This window comes from Protopterus annectens, chromosome 14.part0, assembly GCF_019279795.1.
Source record: "Protopterus annectens isolate FY-2018-M chromosome 14.part0, PAN1.0, whole genome shotgun sequence".
NCBI lineage: Eukaryota > Metazoa > Chordata > Ceratodontiformes > Protopteridae > Protopterus > Protopterus annectens.
This window is the reverse complement of record NC_056748.1, coordinates 1,081,238,201-1,081,259,760: the sequence shown is the minus strand read 5'-3', so window position 1 is coordinate 1,081,259,760 and position 21,560 is coordinate 1,081,238,201. Positions and strand designations below refer to the sequence as shown.

Here is a 21,560-nt window from a genome sequence, read left to right as displayed (position 1 = left end):
CACTAAAAAGGAATTTGCCGAGGAGAGTTCCACTGTTCATCCCCCCAACAGGAAGTCACAGGCAATGGACAGATTTGGGAAGCATGTCTATGCTTCAGTGACCTTTACTTTAAGATCTCTGAATTATTTGGCACATTTCACAAAGTTACAGAGGACTTTTATTAAGGAGCTCTCAAATACCCTTTCAGGATCCATTTCCGAAGAAGTGCAGTTGCCCATGATGTCTCAGTTGTCTACCCTGCAATCTATTTGGCCTGATGACAATTGTACAGAAGAATGTATGTGATGTATAATGTTTGTAACTGTGAACATATTAATATGGTTGGTTTTCTTTTATATAAATGTATGTTTGCGGCAGCAGTACTTTCTTCTTAAAAGCCAGGATGATTCTGCACCTTTTCAACTCCTGAACTTTTTACCTGGGTTTGGAACCATTCACCCACCAGCACTCTGGAATGGACACTGCACTAAATTAAACCCACCCAAGGGGGGCTGCGCCCCCAAACTATATATACCATCTCCAAGATTGCACTACAGTGAGGAAAAGGGAAAAGTTGCGGTGAAAGCCAAGTGCTTCCTAACCCTGGGAAATAGTCCAGGATTCACTGGAAAGAAGTTCACTGATTAGTGTTCAATGAATACATATTTGACAAATACGCATTTTGATTAAATGATATAGACCCATGAATGTGCACCTTCAACTCCAACTTTATATACATTGTAAAAGAAGATTATAAAGACTCACCATTTGCTTGTTTCATTTTCCCCAACTAAACTGGGTAAAGGAATGTCGAAGATGACTCTTTCTTAATGGTTATCTGAATGTATTTACCATGACAATAAAGAGAAAGGACTGGTCTTACCCAAACCTTGTAAGGTTCATTCTACTATCCATACCTTCATATCTCACTACTAGTTGGATTCACAATCCAGATCTAGAGCTTTCTTTGGTTTGGATGTCCTTCAGAATATCCTTCCTTGAGACATCCGATGGTTTATTTTAACTTGGGACTCTGTCCCATCCTTGAGGAATGGAAGAAGAGACATCAAATAGAAATGTTTTGTGCTTACCATAATGATAGATCCATGTCATCTGCTTCCATCCTTCCTCAATTTCCCTCCCAGCTTCCCCCCTCCAGTTACCTTTTTCCTTTGTGACTGCACTGACAGTCCCTAGGGCTTGGTCATGTGCTCTTCAATTCTGGGTGAGGAGTTGTTTATTACATCTGTGATGTGTTTTGGTTTTATGATATTGCTGTATCAGTTTTAATGTAGGGTGTAGGCAAACTCATTCTGAGGTAACTTAACAGCTACAGGGGATTTTGCATAAGGGGAGGCCTGAGACATCCAGAGTCTAAAAGTGGCTGAAGTCAGATGCTAGACGGACTTGATAACCCATCCATTAAGGAAGGATGGAAGGTTACAGCATGGATCTGTCATTATGATAAGTGCATAACTTTGTTTTTAGACAGACATCTGAGATGAGGTTTCTTTTACTTTTTTTTGAATAGTTAAAGATTTCATTAGGTAATACTAGGCTTATACAAAGTGTGTATTAGAAAGTGTCAACATATGTTTGTTTGCCAGTTTGTTCATTAGCCATGTAGGTAGACTGGTCCAAGAACTCTCTTCAGCCATGATTTCATGAAAGGCAGATATTGATATAGCTATATTACAGACGTATTTATAAATACACACATATAAGTCTCTAATAAGTGCAAGTACCAGAACATGACACAGTCACAGTAAACAGTAACCAAAAGTTTACCTTATCTTGTCAGGTGGCGGGTGATAGTAAATAAATAAATAGTTCATTATATATTCACAATATGCATGTAGTTTGCCTGCCAGATTTATATTACACGGCATATACCAACTCAATTAATTCTTCAGATTTTGGAAGACATATTCTTTTTATGTAGTGTATGTGGACTAGGAATCCAAAGTAGACCTATTTCAGCCAGGCTAGAATTACAGAACACGAGTAATAAGGAGGTACAATAGTTTAGAAAGTAGAGATTGAAGTAATGTGATAAAGTTTACAAATGTCTGTAGGTAAGAGCATAGAAGATGAGATTTTCCCCATATACAAGTTAGACAGTGCAGAATGATTTAAAAATTAAGTCACATTAACCATGTGTACATTAGTACAGAACTTGTGCATGAGAGTCAGTAGAAGGTTGTTAGCCATCACCATGGTGGGGGTGTTAGTGGTAAAAGAAGATTGGCTAGGTTAGTGTGTAGGAGTGTAATTAGAGAAATGAGGTTGTGGATTAGCTGTGGGTTAGCAAATTGTGAAATTAGTGTAAGGCAGTGCAGTGATGCACCGGTTAGTGTTGCTACATCACAGCATGAGGTTCTCAGGTTTAATTCTTGGCTGAGGTCTTTTCTGTGTGGAGTCTGCAAGTCCTCCCTGCATCCGCGTGGGTTTCCTCCAGGTGCTCCGGTTTCCTCCCACATTCCAAAGACCTGCATCTGGAGTGTATCTCCCTGGGTCTCTGATGAAAATGGGCTCTGTCCCACCCAGTAAACAGACAAACAACAAATAAGTAAATAGTGTAGTCTTTGAGGAACTAATACTTGTGAGTAATTGGGTCGTGTATTAGTACAGTGTGGGCTTTGGTTGGGGTATATTATTGGTGAACTACTGAAGCATTTGCAGGTGGCCTTTTGTCTTAGGTGAGTGAGGATTTCAGAATGAGATGTATGTATTTATGTTGCAAAGGTCAGGAAGAATGAGTTCTGTAACTTAGGATAAACTAATACAGGCCATTCTTATAATTGCAGACTTGCTAACAGATAACTAACAAGCAGTGTCCATGAAGGACATCTTATGAGATCAGGATAAAAATAGCTATGTAAATACTTCCAAGCGAAGATCCTAAATCTTCTCGACTTTGTTGCATATTTGGGAGACGTACATATAGCCCCCATTGTGTCTTTGTGAATTACTTATCCAGTCTCTCTTCCCAATCCTTTCTAACCTTCTCTGATTGATTCTTACAGTTATCACGCAATGGTTTGTATGCTGTACTGATTATTCCTTGTTTAACAGCAGCTTCTGGTTTAGAGTCTAGTAAAAACTATACTAGCGCTGGCCTTTGGCTTAGGATCCCCCTATTTCTTTCTCTTTTCCGATACTCTAATGTCAATCCTTGATAGAGAAGGCAATCTCTAGCCTGCAGTCCGAATAAATTCTTGGCATCTTCCCATTTGATTACCTTTCCTTCTATAATGATTTGCTCCCAATACCTTGGTTGTTTTGCCAGTTTATTCCGATTTGTCCATTTCGAATCAGCTGTGGCATTTGGTTCTAAGTGTAAGGGGTAAATCTTTGTGTGGGTGGGAACATTCATATGCTTAAATGAACAAGACACTGATAGAATGGTCCATCCGTCGGTGGGACCAATCATGTGCTTGAACAAGACACTGATAGAATGGTCCATCCATCGGTGGGACCAATCATGTGCTTGAACAAGACACTGATAGAATGGTCCATTCTCAAAGATATACTGTCATAATGAGCATCTCAAGAGAAATCTTCTTTATGGTAGGTACAGGATTTGATTTTACTCGCTTTTCAGTAGTTTAAAATGTTCATATACTGTAATTGTTCTGGATGTAACAGACTTGCTGTACTTTTATCATTAATTAGAGTTTAATCCTATTTTGTATTATTTTTTTGTCAGATTAATTTTTAAACACAGAGTTATAGTGAAGGCGAGACTGGGCCGCAGTTTCATGATGGATATTCAGAAATTTAAAGATGAAGATGAAGAGTATGTCTCTTACATGTGGCACCGTGTTGCCGCCTGCTGCAGAGAAAAGGCTGAGCAGTTAGACTGCTATCTTAATGCTATTGAAACATTACAGGTATGTTTCAGCTTTTATTTGTGGTGGCATATAGATATGAGTTTATCTCAATGACAAGGCAACACAATCTTCATAATTAAATTTATAGTCTTGACATCTTTGCTTATAGTGTCATTTATGTGTTTCAGTTAAATACTAGCTGTCATGTAATTTTGATATACCTTTGATCATTTTTGTAACCTGTAATATGATCTCCATCATGTTTATTTGCCATTAACTCTTCACAGAAATGTCCCTTTTCATTTTTTGTGACATTTTATTCAAAATGTAAAATCTAGGCATCTTTCAGGGAGTCCTGTGACCAAAGTGGTGTTTTTCTGTTTTCTAAAGTGTAACCTCTTAGAAGTACTGACTTGAAAACACACTAATATTATCCCCTGTATATAGCACTTCCATGCAGAAACCGGAAAGATCATCGTCTTCCTAACCCTCTAATGCATAATTTCATAAATCAGAGAGAGGGGTTTCAGCTTTTGCTTTGAAAGCATTATTTGTTCAGCATTCACTTTAATTTGGACATAATTTATGAAGCACATTTAATTTTTCCCCCCAGTGGCACAAATGAGTGAGCCAGCATAGGCTGGAGATCACAACATCACTGGAAGTACAAGGCAGGCATAGGCTAGCGATCACAGCATCACTGTAAGTACAAGGCAGGAGTAGGCTAGCGATCACAGCATAACTGGAAGTACAAGGCAGGCGTAGGCTAGACATCGCAGCATCATTGGAAGTACAAGGCAGGCATAGGCTAGACATCACAGCATCATTGGAAGTACAAGCAGGCATAGGCTAGGGATCACAGCATCATTGGAAGTACAAGGCAGGCGTAGGCTAGAGATCACAGCATCATTGGAAGTACAAGGCAGGCGTAGGCTAGAGATCACAGCATAATTGGAAGTACAAGGCAGGCATAGGTTAGAGATCATAACATCAGTGGAAGTACAAGGTAGACGTAGGCTGGAGATCATAACATCACTGGAACTACAAGGCAGGTATACGCTGGAGATCACAACATCATTGGAAGTACAAGGCAGGCAGAGGCTAGAGATACAAGGCAGGCATGGGTTAGAGATCATAACATCACTGGAAGTACAAGGCAGGCATACGCAGGACATCACAGCATCATTGGAAGTACAAGGCAGGCAGAGGCTAGAGATCACAACATCATTGGAAGTACAAGGCAGGCATAGGCTAAAGATCACAGCATCATTGGAAGTACAAGGCAGGCATAGGCTAGAGATCATAACATCACTGGAAGTACAAGGCAGCCGTAGGCTAGACATCACAGCATCAGTGGAAGTACAAGGCAGGCGTAGGCTAGAGATGATAGCATCACTGGAAGTACAAGGCAGGCGTAGGCTAGACATCACAACATCATTGGAAATACAAGCAGGCATAGGCTAGAGATCACAGCATCATTGGAAGTACAAGCAGGCATAGGCTAGAGATCACAGCATCATTGGAAGTACAAGGCAGGCATAGGCTGGAAATCACAGCATCATTGGAAGTACAAGGCAGGCGTAGGCTAGAGATCATAACATCACTGGGACTACAAGGCAGGCGTAGGCTAGAGATCATAACATCACTTGAACTACAAGGCAGGTATACGCTGGAGATCACAGCATCATTGGAAGTACAAGTCAGGCATAGGCTAGAGATCACAGCATCATTGGAAGTACAAGGCAGGCATAGGCTAGAGATCACAACATCATTGGAAGTACAAGGCAGGCATAGGCTAGAGATCTCGGCATCATTGGAAGTACAAGGCAGGTATAGGCTGAAGATCACAGCATCATTTGAAGTACCAGGCAGGCATAGGCTGGAGATCACAGCATCACTGGAAGTACAAGGTAGGCATAGTCTAGAGATCACAGCATCATTGGAAATACAAGGCAGGCATAGGTTAGAGATCATAGTATCACTGGAGGTACAAGGCAGGCATACGCTGGGGATCACAGCATCATTGGAAGTACAAGGCAGGCATAGGCTAGAGATCACAGCATCATTGGAACTATAAGGTAGACACCAGGTCATTCCCAGAGTAAATTTAATGATAGCTGTCTAATAATCCAGGTGTAATTTGAAGGATGCTAGGTTGTCACTTTTTTTAACTTGCAGGAGAAGTTTGTTCCAGACATGGGTTAAGTGTTGGGTAATAAATGTTGTCTCTCCTGCACATTTTATTTATGTGCTGCTGAAGATTTAAGTCCCTATTTCTATTTTAGTGAGATATTTCACTTTCAGAGATACATGGGTCAAGGAGGATGGGGTCCTTAGTGGCATAGATCGCCCTGAAAAAGCCATTAAAAATCATTTAAAAGAATACTACTTTCCTGGTAGCTCAGGGACTTTAGGCCAACAGTCTTCTTGGTTAGAAACCACTGGAGCCTTTCCAGTTAATATATCTAGAAAGGCATACCAAAGTGGATATTGTACCCAGTAAGCAGACTGATTAAGGTTACATAAAGAGGGGTGATAACATCTTTTGAACTGAATGTTATGCCTTTAGATATTAGTTATACTTAGAAGGATTTTATGACTACTGCTGCTACATGGTGGTGGAAGGAGAAAGAATTATCAACCCAGGTTCCATAATCTTTGACTGTCATTTTGGAGTGGGGTATTGTCTATTCTGTGCATTAAGGGAGAATTACCAAATGTGACATTGTTGCATTTTTCTCAGGTTTAATGTTTGACATTTTTCTGTATACTACATGTTTATGAGGGTTAGAGCATGCTTTAATGAATGGGTATCAGAAGGAGATTTTAAAATAATGCCCAATTTTCAGTCATTTGCAAACTTACTTAACCAGAGGTCTTGATTCCAGAGAAGTAGATACCCAAAAGGAGGGGGGTCCCTGTACTGAGCCCTGGAACAGACCACTAGGAACCTTCATGCTTTCCAAGGAGGCACCTATCACCTTAGCTATGTGAAGTCTAGATTTCAGTCTGTTAGCTATCCACCTCACCATGTATGGCTGGGTCTATATTATAACATCAATATCTACAAAGATCGAATGTTATAATATCAAACCCTAAACTCCGAAATCCGCAAACATCGAACAGTCAGAATAGCGATTTTTTTCCCAGGGAAAAAAATCTCTATTCCGAGAAACATACACAAACACACACAAAAATCAGCAATCCACAAACATACACTTAAAATCCTACACCTAAACCTAAACCAAACTTTACATACACTACTAGTTATCCACTTACCTTAATCCAGCCCTAACCCTAAGGTCCGTCACTATCGCACACTCACCTCACCCTAACCCTAACCTACACACAACCGCACATTTACCTGACCCGCGCCCTAACCCTAACTCACCTAACCCGCCCCCTAACCTACACATAATCGCCCACTTACCTGACCTACGCCCTAACGTCCACTCAACCACACACTTAACTGACCCGCTCCCTAACCCTAACTCACCTAACCTTCCCCCAACCCTAACCTACACACAATCGCACACTTAACCTGAACCCGACCCGTAACGTTCCAACATATCGAACGCTGAAAACATCGAAGCCACAGCAACGGCCCACCGAATTATTTCCTTGGGAAAGAATTCGGTGTCCTGCACCTTCGCTGTTTTCAGCATTCGACAAAACTGGTTCGATATTATAACATTCAAACTTTATAAAATTCGATGTTATAATATAGACACGTATGGATATACTTTTAGAGTACTTCGTTATTTACACTGTCAACATGCAGCATAATATCAAATGCTTCAGCTAGATCATCGTCACAGTGGTTCATCATATTTTAGGTAGAAATCATGTATCTAAGCTCAGGTTAAACAATTTAAAGAGGTGATCCACAAAGGTATGTTTGGTACTGTTTGTTAGGCATTCAGGTGATTATTATTATTATGATGATGATCGTACAAAATGGCTGTAGGGTTTTCAGTCTTAAAGAACATATTCAATATGTGCTCTTGAGTGGTATTAAGAGGTAAAAGGAATTTGTAAATTTTTGGAGTTACAGTTATTTCATGTGTAAAGTTTGCACTAAAATTTGTCTGCTAGCATATCTATCTGCTGTGGGTACTGGGTCTTCTTGGGAGGTACCATTTTGGAAAGAACACCGCTAAGTGTTATTTCTTAGCTTCCTACTATTACTAAAGAAGGAAAGTGCGGTTTTGTAAGTTGACCTTACCATACAGTAGATGTTCAAATAATTATTGCTCCCATAGCTGCTTCCTCCCTCCGTCCCACTTGTTTTTTATGCCAGTGTGTGGACATTTATTTTTTGATATTCCTAGCCTTGTCCTTCCAGGGCTCTGTCTCAGTCTCTCTGCTTCCAGGAAAGCTCTGAAGGTTTTTGTGCCCAGACTTGTTTTTCAGTAGCTCTGCTCAAGCTGTCTGACAGTTTGGTTGCATGAAAGGTGCCCTGAAGCTTTGGAAGCTGGCCGGCTGTTATATCCTTGGCAGGATATAACCCATATAGCTAAGGCTACTGCAACAGTGATCACTATGAAGAAAATTAAAATTTTCATTGTCTTCAGAAGCTAATTTAAGTTCATGATTTGCATTAATATCCTTGATAGTTTTTAGTTCCTTACTGATATTCCTGATGCAGTCTTTAGTGTGAGGAATTTTAGATCTGTTGTATGATTTAAGAATGTGTTTCTTTTGTTAGAGTTTATTTAAGCTGGTAGACTGCTCAGGTGCTTTGTTCTTTAACTTTCCATTTTATTTGGCTCAAGAGAGATGGCACAAGTAGGGAAGGCACTTGTATATGTGGCACTAGAGCTCCTTGTAGCAACCATGTCAGTATCAGATCCAGTGATGATATAAATCAATTGCTATAACTCATCTCAGTGTTTGAGGAGGTTCATCCATGTGATGTCCATGAATCAATAATTAGTGTCTGCAGGGGTTTTGGAGAGAAAAAAAAACAAAGTTATATGTTTATCGTCAGAACTAACAAGGGATGAAGAAATTGGAGGCATGGTGCAAGTAGTGACTATATTAGTCATGACCAGGTCAACAGTATTGTCATTTTGTTGGTTTGATAACTGTCTCTTGTAAGGAACTTTTATTGGGTTTATATTACAAAGGCAAACGCTCTAAAGAGCGAATACAAGTACATCAACACATAAAGAGTGATGTAAAAAAATAGCGAAACACGCATTCAGCGAAAATCAGAACATTGAACATATTTGTTTGGCCAGCAGTGCGATCCTGGGGGATAAGGAAATATATCCTTTTCCACACTGTAGTGCAGTCTCGGAGTTGGTATATTTAAGTAGGGGGGTGTGGGGGCACAGCCCCCCCACATGGGGGGTGCAGGGGATTTGCCCCACTGCAAAAGTGTATTATTTTAGTTTTATTTAGTTAATTTGTGTATACCTGCATGGCGCTGTTGTTTAAAGAACACGTTCGGTGTTTTGATTTTTGCTTAATGCATGTTTCACTATTTTTGTACATCGCTCTTTATGTGTCAGTGTACTTGTATTCTCTCTTTAGACCTTTCGGCTTTATAATGTAGACCTGTTTTATTTACTGTGTCTAAGAATCGGTGAGCATGCCTTACTTTGGAGGTGGAGGTGCTCCAATTTATTAAAAGTGGTTGAACTTTCACATTATAAAGGTATTTTTGGTAATAAGTGGTTCTTCAAGTACATTTAGGGAATCGTACATGTCATCAGGAGATGTGGCAGGTGCTTTCTACTAGGTTATAAGTGGGTTTGGTGGAGATCAATGACTTCCGTTTATGGGTCTCTCAAATTCTGTCTAGGCAATGTGCTTCTTGTCAAGTGTGCAAATGCCACCACAGTTTCCATCAGCCTGATTGCCTGGTATGTACAGAACCCAGGTCATCAGGCCTGAATGCCTGGTATGTGCAAAACTCAGGTCATCAGGCCTGAATGCCTGGTATGTGCAAAGCCCAGGCATGGACAGAGTGCCAGCTTTATACTGAAATCAAGTCTCAATAATTACACAAAGATTCAAGTTACAAGAGAGCCACAGGATTAGACAGTTTTGATATTTGCTATTTTGGGTGTCTATTTAACTGGACTTTGCCTAAAAAACGAACTACAGGAGCAACCAAGGCTTTAGCAAGCATGCAGAAGCCGTACAATAAGAAGATCAGGTGATCCTTGGAGCATCAAGTTGGATTGTTAGACATCTCGACCCATGCTGACACATACTGGATCTCCCCACCCCCCAAGAATGACACCAACTACTTATCCAATTACTGAATCCAAACCTCTCCTCTTTTTGTACAAGTATCATTCTGTTTAAGGAAGGTTTCCACTCAGGACCAGTGTCTTTCCTGCATTGTCTACCATTGAGCACTTAACACATTTAACCGAATTGTTTCTATATGACAAATGTAGTATTATATTTCATTTCAGAGTCACCATAGTTGGAATAAAAATAAAAGAAATGAAGGCATGCAGTCCCAGCAAAATCCACAAAATAGAAAGTAAAGCCAGGAGCTCCAAGGAACCAGGTCCAGTTCTTCAATCCACTTTTATTAAGATAATTTAAAAAAACAAAAAACACATAAAGTATGATTTAACGCTTTTGTCAAGGAAATGACATTATCAGAACCATACACTAAAATACAGCTGAGCAATTTCTAACCATCACGAAACAGTCATACCTCTTCTATTAGCCAATCAAATGGCTCTGTGCTTAAATCCAAGCCCTCATCCCTGCTAAATCCATCCATCCTATTGTCATAAAAAACTTTTTCTTATAATGGCCCGCATGTACATCTTCACGCTTACTCCTGGGTAATTTGATCAAATAAGAAAAATTCATCAAGGGCTATTTTAATTGCCCTGTAAGCAATGTTCACCTCATTAAGGGATACAGGGGCGTATACTGCAGTATTGCACAGCAAAGTCAACATTTTCCCCTGATAGTCAAGGGAATACATCATAACTAGGCCACCGCCCTTGTCAGGGCGCATGCATCTAATTTCTTTATCCTCAGTAATGGATGATGAAACATTTTTCTCATGTGGGGTTAAATTATAATTATGATGTTGACAATGCTTACTGAGCAAGTCTCTAATTTCTCTCTCACACACCCTTTCAAAAATTTGAATAGCAGGGTGAAGGGGTGGATTCGCTGTGCCCTTCCTTTTAAGACCGTTATTGGCTGGCACAATCCCCTTCTCATCGGAACCATACAAAACTTTTAGATTCAGTTTTTTTGTGAAAATTTTTAAATGTAATAGTGAATGTTCAACATTAGCCCTTCTTGCTGGAATGAAGTTAAAGTCCATTAAAGTAGTACATGATATACCATTTCCACTGAAACTTCAGTGAAATTATAAATGCTGAACTGCTTATAAGAAGTAATTTTTACAGTACCTGTGTCATTGGTTTGAATAACCTCAGATATTACTTCCTCCTCCAATTGTTGTTGGTTCCTTGCTGCCTCTCCTGTCTCATACCCTGGTTGTTTCTCCATTGTCTCTGATTGTTGTACTGCTGGCTGGCTGCGACCACCTGGGTGGTGGTATATCTAAAGGGACTCACTCCTCTTCACTATCATCCTGTGGGATTTTATCTGAATAAACCCCTTCTCCATTATGGTCAGAGTCCCTCCTAAAGGCAGAGGTTATACTGTTTTCTTTGCATAATCAGCATCATCTCTTGCTAGTTTTTTAACTTTCCTGTCCCTGGAGGATGCTTATTCTTTTCTCGACTTCAGCAAAAACGTTACCATAATCTGTTTTGTACTGCACAAAAACAAGCTCAGCAAAAACGTTACCATAGTCTGTTTTGTACTGCACAAAAATAAGGCCCCGGGTAATAGAATTAACTAGATTATGCACTGTATATTTTATATTAGGTTAGTACTAGGCTATCGGCCCTCAGGCCTGCAACTAGATTATGCACTGTATGTTTTATATTAAGTTAGTACTAGGCTATCGGCCCTCGGGCCTGTAACTAGATTATGCACTGTATATTTTATATTAGGTTAGTACTAGGCTATCGGCCCTCGGGCCTGTAACTAGATTATGCACTGTATATTTTATATTAGGTTAGTACTAGGCTATCGGCCCTCGGGCCTGTAACTAGATTATGCACTGTATATTTTATATTAGGTTAGTACTAGGCTATCGGCCCTCGGGCCTGTAACTAGATTATGCACTGTATATTTTATATTAGGTTAGTACTAGGCTATCGGCCCTCGGGCCTGTAACTAGGTTATGCACTGTATATTTTATATTAGGTTAGTACTAGGCTATCGGCCCTCGGGCCTGTAACTAGATTATGCACTGTATATTTTATATTAGGTTAGTACTAGGCTATCGGCCCTCGGCCTGTAACTAGATTATGCACTGTATATTTTATATTAGGTTAGTACTAGGCTATCGCCCTCGGCCTGTAACTAGATTATGCACTGTATATTTTATATTAGGTTAGTACTAGGCTATCGACCCTCGGGCCTGTAACTAGATTATGCACTGTATATTTTATATTAGGTTAGTACTAGGCTATCGGCCCTCGGGCCTGTAACTAGATTATGCACTGTATATTTTATATTAGGTTAGTACTAGGCTATCGGCCCTCGGGCCTGTAACTAGATTATGCACTGTATATTTTATATTAGGTTAGTACTAGGCTATCGGCCCTCGGGCCTGTAACTAGATTATGCACTGTATATTTTATATTAGGTTAGTACTAGGCTATCGGCCCTCGGCCTGTAACTAGATTATGCACTGTATATTTTATATTAGGTTAGTACTAGGCTATCGGCCCTCGGGCCTGTAACTAGGTTATGCACTGTATATTTTATATTAGGTTAGTACTAGGCTATCGGCCCTCGGGCCTGTAAACTAGATTATGCACTGTATATTTTATATTAGGTTAGTACTAGGCTATCGGCCCTCGGGCCTGTAACTAGATTATGCACTGTATATTTTATATTAGGTTAGTACTAGGCTATCGGCCCTCGGGCCTGTAACTAGATTATGCACTGTATATTTTATATTAGGTTTAGTACTAGGCTATCGGCCCTCGGGCCTGTAACTAGATTATGCACTGTATATTTTATATTAGGTTAGTACTAGGCTATCGGCCCTCGGGCCTGTAACTAGATTATGCACTGTATATTTTATATTAGGTTAGTACTAGGCTATCGGCCCTCGGCCTGTAACTAGATTATGCACTGTATATTTTATATTAGGTTAGTACTAGGCTATCGGCCCTCGGGCCTGTAACTAGATTATGCACTGTATATTTTATATTAGGTTAGTACTAGGCTATCGGCCCTCGGGCCTGTAACTAGATTATGCACTGTATATTTTATATTAGGTTAGTACTAGGATATCGGCCCTTGGGCCTGTAACTAGGTTATGCACGGTATATTTTATATTAGGTTAGTACTAGGATATCGGCCCTCGGGCCTGTAACTAGGTTATGCACGGTATATTTTTCAGTTCTATTAAGCACTTCTCATTTTATTATGGCTGTTATTTTATGTTTAAGTACATAAGCTTCTCTTCATGTTTTAAAGGTTTTATGGAGAGTACGGGTTAAGCCTTTACATGCACATTTTATATGCATCGTTTTAATTGCATTATATTTTTAAATGCATAGTTTTAATTGCATTATATTTGATTGGCTAATAGAAGAGGTGTGACTTTTGTAATGGTTATAAATTGCTTAGCTGTATTTTAGTGTATGGTTTTGATGATGTAATTTCCTTGACGAAAGCGCTAAACCATACTTAATGTGTTTTTTGTTTTTTAAATTATCTTAATAAAAGTGGATTGAAGAATTGGACCTGGTCCCTTGGAGCTCCTGGCTTTACTTTCTATTCTATAGCTGGAATAAAGTTACTGGCTATAAAGACCTTGGATTTGTGATGATTAATAATCTGACATTGAAGTCTAATATAATTACTGTTAAAAACAAGGCACTGCAAACAGCTAGGTTGATTTATATGAATGTAATAATGAGCTTTTCTTGTGTGCTAACAAAACTGTTTATAATCTTATTATCAGAGCAAAACTGCAGTATTATTACAAGTTTTGCACTTAATAAATGTGATTTACTTGTGTTAGAAAATGTCAGAGAAAGTTTACAAGACTGATTATGAATTGTAAACATTTGTTATACATAAATCATCTGGAACATGTTGGACTATATACAGTAAGCTGTAGATGGTTGACCGATAAGCTTTGCCTAGCCTGAAGTGCACTGTATGATGAAGAATTCAGTTATATTAAACACTTTTTTTTAATATTAAACACTGACTGTCTTCAGTTTGTAAAAGTATGAAGAGGTAGAACTTTACATGTAAATGGGGTAAATGCAGATCAATTAAAATAACTGTTTTATTTCAGTCATTTGTTAGACTGTGGAATAATTTACCACTGATTGTCAGTCATGCTACCTTATTACATTTGTTTAAAACCTCTTTAGGCACTTGGATGAGTTATAAAGTATATTCAGTGAACTCTGAGAGTCTATGGTCTGGTATGGCCCTCTGGGCCTGAACCAAACAATTGCAAACTGTGAAATTGTGAGCATGTCTCTGTGCATGTTCACACTCACATGGACTGCTACTAGGTCATGATCACAATTGTCTGGTGAGAGGGTCTTTAGAGATCTTGAGATGTGATAGATCCTAGAGCCAGAAAGACAACTGACAGTTGCCCATTCTTGTGAGAATGGAGTCTGTGTACCTGACAATAGAGTCACCAGTTAATAAGATATTGCAGTTTTTATTCATGCAGTTTAAGGAATGAGATGATCTGTGCTTTACCTCCTGCTATGTGAGTTTGATGCTGCTGTGGGGGTGATGTCATAGGTTCGAAGTTTAAGTTACCCTAGTGGGCCATTTTAAGCCTAGCCAGTTTCCTTCAAAGACGAGAACCAGACCCTGTAGCATTTAGGAAGCCCCCCCCCCATTTTCTCACCCATATGCACATTCTATTATGGAGCCGTCAGAGAGAGACAGGAGACTAAGGAGTTGTAATATCTACAGAGTTGAGTTAGCATAGTTTTCATGTTAGAGACACAGCACGTTCTAAAATGAGTAACCTTGTAGGTCAGTGCATCTCACACAAATATTATGCAATTCCATGTTTCCTATCACATACCCTCTTTGGTATAAAATGTGAATCTACCTTTGGCTACTTAAGAGCACCTGACAACAATTTAGTTTCAGAATAAAAGTTACTAGCATGGCAATTATTTAGCATTCAACATACCCATATCTGGAAACTCTACAAGAGACTGTTACTTTTGCAGGGCACAGTAAGAAAAATAAAAGATCTCAAATGACTGGAAGTGTGTTGAATCAACTATAAAAGCAATAGATTATATTTCTAGATTTTAAGCACAACTGAGTAGGATGACAGATATCCCTTTTCCCACACTGAAAAGCATGCTGTGTTTGACTGACTTTCACATTGATTTTCCCAGTGAAAGAAGGTGAATGCCCTTGTTTCACCTCACATTAGTTAAAATCCGAATCCAAGGTGTGTTTTAAGCAAGAAATTCATATAGCAAAATTGCATTCAAATTGCAGAGCTGCAGTTGCACAAATTATTGCTGTCTCCTTCTGGTGGTTCTCTATAGTGTACAAAGTGCCCCAAGTGATATGGTACACTGGGAAGCTGAAGTGAGGCTTGCCAAGAAAATTAAATTCATCGATCCTTATATCTGAATGGGGATTCTGCCATAGGTTCATAAGTTGGTACTAGGCTATCGGCCCTCGGGCCTGTACAAGCCTAGCCATAACAATTCCCTGGCTATTTCTTCCCACATTATTTACTTTCCTGGTCCCCTGACTAGCAGGGCGACTGACGTGATCCCAGGGGTGAATTTCCTATTTCCAATCCAATCATCAAGGATTGTGATGGTCACTACCAGTTCAATGAGTACTGTAATAGAGATTAAAGATCAATGTCAGTGGTCACTACTAGACTCATAGGTTCATAGGTTAGTACTAAGCTAACTGCTCTTGCGAGCCATTTTAAGCCTAGCCAATTATCCCTTGTGAGACTCAAACCGTGCACCTTGTGTTTGTAAGGTAAACACCTTAACCATTAGGCTACCCTCCCAACCCTTAGTTCAATGAGTACTGTGATATAGATTAAAGGTCAATGTCAGTGGTCACTACATGTTCAATGAGTACTGTGATAGAGATTAAAGGTCAATGTCAGTGGTCACTACATGTTCAATGAGTACTGTGATAGAGATTAAAGGTCAATGTCAGTGGTCACTACTAGTTCAATGAGTACTGTGATAGAGGTTAAAGGTCAGTGTCAGTGGTCACTACTAGTTCAATGCGTACTGTGATAGAGATTAAAGGTCAATGTCAGTGGTCACTACTAGTTCAATGAGTACTGTGATAGAGATTAAAGGTCAATGTCAGTGGTCACTACATGTTCAATGAGTACTGTAATAGAGATTAAAGATCAATGTCAGTGGTCACTACTAGTTCAATGAGTACTGTGATAGAGATTAAAGGTCAATGGTCACTACATGTTCAATGAGTACTGTAATAGAGATTAAAGATCAATGTCAGTGGTCACTACATGTTCAATGAGTACTGTAATAGAGATTAAAGATCAATGTCAGTGGTCACTACTAGTTCAATGAGTACTGTGATAGAGATTAAAGGTCAATGTCAGTGGTCACTACCAGTTCAATGAGTACTGTGATAGAGATTAAAGGTCAATGTCAGTGGTCACTTCTAGTTCAATGAGTACTGTGATATAGATTAAAGGTCAATGTCAGTGGTCACTACATGTTCAATGAGTACTGTGATAGAGATTAAAGGTCAATGTCAGTGGTCACTACATGTTCAATGAGTACTGTGATAGAGATTAAAGGTCAATGTCACTGGACACTACATGTTCAATGAGTACTGTGATAGAAATTAAAGGTCAATATCAGTAGTCACTACCAGTTCAATGAGTGCTGTGATAGAGATTAAAGGTCAGTGTCAGTGGTCACTACCAGTTCAATGAGTACTGTGATAGAGATTAAAGGTCAATGTCAGTGGTCACTACTAGTTCAATGAGTACTGTGATAGAGATTAAAGGTCAATGTCAGTGGTCACTACATGTTCAATGAGTACTGTAATAGAGATTAAAGATCAATGTCAGTGGTCACTACTAGTTCAATGAGTACTGTGATAGAGATTAAAGGTCAATGTCAGTGGTCACTACATGTTCAATGAGTACTGTAATAGAGATTAAAGATCAATGTCAGTGGTCACTACATGTTCAATGAGTACTGTAATAGAGATTAAAGATCAATGTCAGTGGTCACTACTAGTTCAATGAGTACTGTGATAGAGATTAAAGGTCAATGTCAGTGGTCACTACCAGTTCAATGAGTACTGTGATAGAGATTAAAGGTCAATGTCAGTGGTCACTTCTAGTTCAATGAGTACTGTGATATAGATTAAAGGTCAATGTCAGTGGTCACTACATGTTCAATGAGTACTGTGATAGAGATTAAAGGTCAATGTCAGTGGTCACTACATGTTCAATGAGTACTGTGATAGAGATTAAAGGTCAATGTCAGTGGTCACTACATGTTCAGTGAGTACTGTGATAGAGATTAAAGGTCAATGTCAGTGGTCACTACTAGTTCAGTGAGTACTGTGATAGAGATTAAAGGTCAATGTCAGTGGTCACTACATGTTCAATGAGTACTGTGATATAGATTAAAGGTCAATGTCAGTGGTCACTACATGTTCAATGAGTACTGTGATAGAGATTAAAGGTCAATGTCAGTGGTCACTACAAGTTCAATGAGTACTGTGATAGAGATTAAAGGTCAATGTCAGTGGTCACTACATGTTCAATGAGTACTGTAATAGAGATTAAAGGTCAATGTCAGTAGTCACTACATGTTCAATGAGTGCTGTGATAGAAATTAAAGGTCAATATCAGTAGTCGCTAGCAGTTCAATGAGTGCTGTGATAGAGATTAAAGGTCAGTGTCAGTGGTCACTACCAGTTCAATGAGTACTGTGATAGAGATTAAAGGTCAATGTCAGTGGTCACTTCTAGTTCAATGAGTACTGTGATAGAGGTTAAAGGTCAGTGTCAGTGGTCACTACTAGTTCACTGAGTACTGTGATAGAGGTTAAAGGTCAGTGTCAGTGGTCACTACTAGTTCAATGAGTACTGTGATAGAGATTAAAGGATAGTTTATGAACCTATGAATATATTCAGTGGTCACTACTAGTTCAATGAGTACTGTGATAGAGGTTAAAGGTCAGTGTCAGTGATCACTACTAGTTCACTGAGTACTGTGATGGAGATTAAAGTTCAATGTCAGTGTAGTGAAGATGTTGCCCTTCCATGTCTGCTGACACTTGGTCTTCTTATTCCTAGGATGCTTTGTTTCTGACTTTCACAACCTCAGCATAAGTCACGTTAGTGTGGTTGTGATAAGAGAGAGGTGATAGTCTGTTATCGTGACAAACCTTCTTATAAGGTGAGAGGGGTGCTTCTATTCTGCATAGGTCTTTGTATCTCTCGCAAATTGAATTGTTTGTGTCAAGCAGAAGTTCATTGTCTATGAGTTTGTGGAAGTTCCTAGACTGCCTGAAAGCATCAAGTGCTCAAAGGATGGCAACAGAAGGGATACAAGCAGGTTTATGTCCCATCGTATCCATGTCTTGGGTTTAGATTGATCTAAGTGTTCAGCATAAGCTGCTGTTAGCCTGGCAAGGTATAGAATGCAGAAGGTGATCTAACGCAAGTGAAGGTACAAGTAATTCTGAGCAGCTAAGAGCAGTTTAGAGGCCCCACGCACATGCTCTGTGAGAACAGCACATGTAATACAGCAGCTACTTCAGTGGACAACTTCATACTCGTATGCATGCCATCACCAGAAAGTACTGAGGAAGTTTTAACAGCCACTGAACCATGGCTTTGTAACCCCCCCCCCCCCCCAAAAAAAAGCATAATTTTTTCCTATCTCAAATATTTCTCTTACGAAAAATTTTAAAATCCTCTGTCTTCATAATGCAACGATTGAAGTCACTTCTCATAGCAAATTATTAGGCATGATAGTGGATGACAATCTTAACTTTGACCTGAATATAAAAATTGCAAAAAAAAAAATCATCATAAACTATGAAAGCTTTACAGAGCTAAAAACTTTCTCACCAATGCAACTAAAACTACAGTTGCCGCTACTTACCTCCTCTACTCGCTATTTTATGGCACTCCCATCCTTTTTAGCCTCCAGCCATCACAAAAATCAAAACTTGAACAATGCTGTAATAAACTGGCTAAATTTGCAGTAAATACCCCTTTTAGAACCTACAGCTCTATAGCACTAAAATGCTTAAATTGGTTAAAACTACCCAGTCAACTTACATGCACAAGAGTTTCAACACCTATAAAAATATCCAGCATCCATCTGTTTGTCCAGTACTAAATACCATTCTACACAACTGTGTTCCCAATAGGTCATTGTGATCCAGTGACTAAAAACTCCTTTCTGTCCACAAAGCTATAAAATCTGCTGAACATGGTGTATGCTCCTAGCATGTTGCTAAGGCCTGGAACTACTTACCTGTATCCATCAGGTCAACATACTCCACTCAGTCCTTTAACACCAGTCTGTCTCTCTCTCTGTGTGTTCTTGCTCAACCCCAGGATAAAGTATATTTCTAAGTATGAACAAGTACCTATTTGTACTTCACACCTCTGTATTCTCCTTTTCTTCACTCACTTCCTTACTTCATTTAGTTTCTCTATCCAGCTCTCTTTCTAAGTATGCCATAATTGTTTTTAATCTCACTGCATATTGCAATTCTTATTTGTATTATACTAGCTTACCTTTAATTTCTCTATAAACTGGCTAACATTTCTCTATATGTTAAGTCATTGTCATATAAACTGTATCCATTCCTAACCTTTTTCACTTCATGGCTAATTTGGTTTAGTTACTTAACTGTAGATGTTTTTGTATTATTTTTGAAAATTGTAAAATTATTGTTAAAATGTTTTTGTAATATTTTGGAGCTTTTCTCTCTGGGGCTCTGCTGGAAATGGGCACCTTCCCAGTCAGACTTTCCCAATAATCAAATGTCAATAAATAAAATAAATAAATAACTGCTTCAGCAATAAGGAGTCTGTGTTCGACTGGCGCTGGCAGTAATGCAGTAACAATAAGGGGCACAGCGTACGCATACCATTATTAGTGGCACAGAGTAAACTGCGCCAACCTACAAGTTATATAGTGAAGGAATGCTCAACTGGTAACTGATAGCAGCCTGGCATAACTGCATGGGACTTTCAGCAGTATAGCAGCACGTTAGCCAATGGCCAACCATTCAGTGATTTTTTTTTCCATTCGCTACGAGGGTGATTACTGAGAAGTGCTAACTAGCTACTGTTTGGAATCACATGCAATCATAAACAGTAGTGTATCTTGGAATACCATGGTGGGTAAGACAACGCAATATTAAAAAAAAAAAAAAAAAAAAAACAGACAATTAAAATACCAGATCTGAATCCAAGCTGTTACTAGGTCAACAGTAATCTGAACTCCCAAACAGAATCAAATTGCCCTCTTTCACAACATAATAATTAGCAGTGTTCTGATATGGCCCACAGTCACTGCCAAACTAGGTTGTACCCAGTTAACAAAATGCACTGAAATCAGAAAAAATAGGTAATTAAAACACACTTCCTTGGAGTGTGAAGGGACTGAAGGAAGGAGATAAAATCACACCTGCAAAATTCAGCCCTAATCAGATTTCTACATACAGTACTTTTGATGTCACTTCCTCCTCAGCCTCCCATACAACTTGGACAAAGCCATGTCATTCTGAGGTACCACAAACCATATGTTGCTTTTCTAAAGACAATTAAAGCTGACTGAACACTGCATGCCAGACTAATGATGATCTTTTGATGAAAGAACTGCCTCCTCTGATTTTACATTTTTATTCTTTGCCTTAGGTCCATTAAAGACAGAAAACAAAAAACAAAGTTCAGTGTCCCAGTGGTACCTGCATGATTTATTCCTATTTGTGGACAGAAATTGAACACGTGTCATGATGGCCAAGGCTGCTAGTCTTGAGAGTGACCAAGGAATGGCTGAGTATTATAACCGGAATCCTAATACTCAAATTTGTTTTGAGTAGTGTCATTGTATCAGAAAATCATAGCATCTGTATTTATTCATCAGTGTCTGACATCGATGTCTGTGCTGTAACTGAAACCTGGTTCAAGGCTCCTGAGAGCACCCCGGCACTATTAGGTTTTACCTCATATCATGCGTTCCGGCCCCAAAACCCGGACTACACCACGAAAGGAGGGGGTGTATCCATATTCATAAAGGATACCCACACCTCCAGGTTGGTGGCAACGCACGAAGCTTCGGAAACCATCCAGGTGCAACTAACCATAGGCAAAACTGCTCTACAAATTGTAGCATGCTACAGGCCACCCTCTCAAACTCAGGAACCCCACACAGCCTTCCTGAAGACACTGGAGGGTATAAATGTATCTCCAAACACCATCATATTGGGTGACTTCAACTACCCGAATATAGACTGGGAACATTACTCAAGCCCTAAATTTCTAGCCCAGCGGTTCCTGGAGTTCATAAATTCAAATGCCATGGAACAGCTAGTCACTGTTCCCACGAGAGGAGAAAATATACTAGATCTCATTATCACAAACACGGGGACAAAATGCTCCACACCGGAAGTATA

The 21,560-nt window shown here is 39.3% G+C and overlaps 1 protein-coding gene across 1 annotated transcript in view; it reads left to right on the top strand.

The window, feature by feature from the left end:
- The window catches only part of CFAP46 (cilia and flagella associated protein 46), a 3,596,153-nt gene that overhangs the window by 1,711,477 nt on the left and 1,863,116 nt on the right, over window positions 1–21,560 (top strand). Inside the window, exon 30 of the mRNA XM_044056880.1 lies at window positions 3,690–3,873. Within this exon, the coding sequence (XP_043912815.1) occupies window positions 3,690–3,873 (184 nt within the window). The remainder of the gene's footprint in view (window positions 1–3,689; window positions 3,874–21,560) is intronic.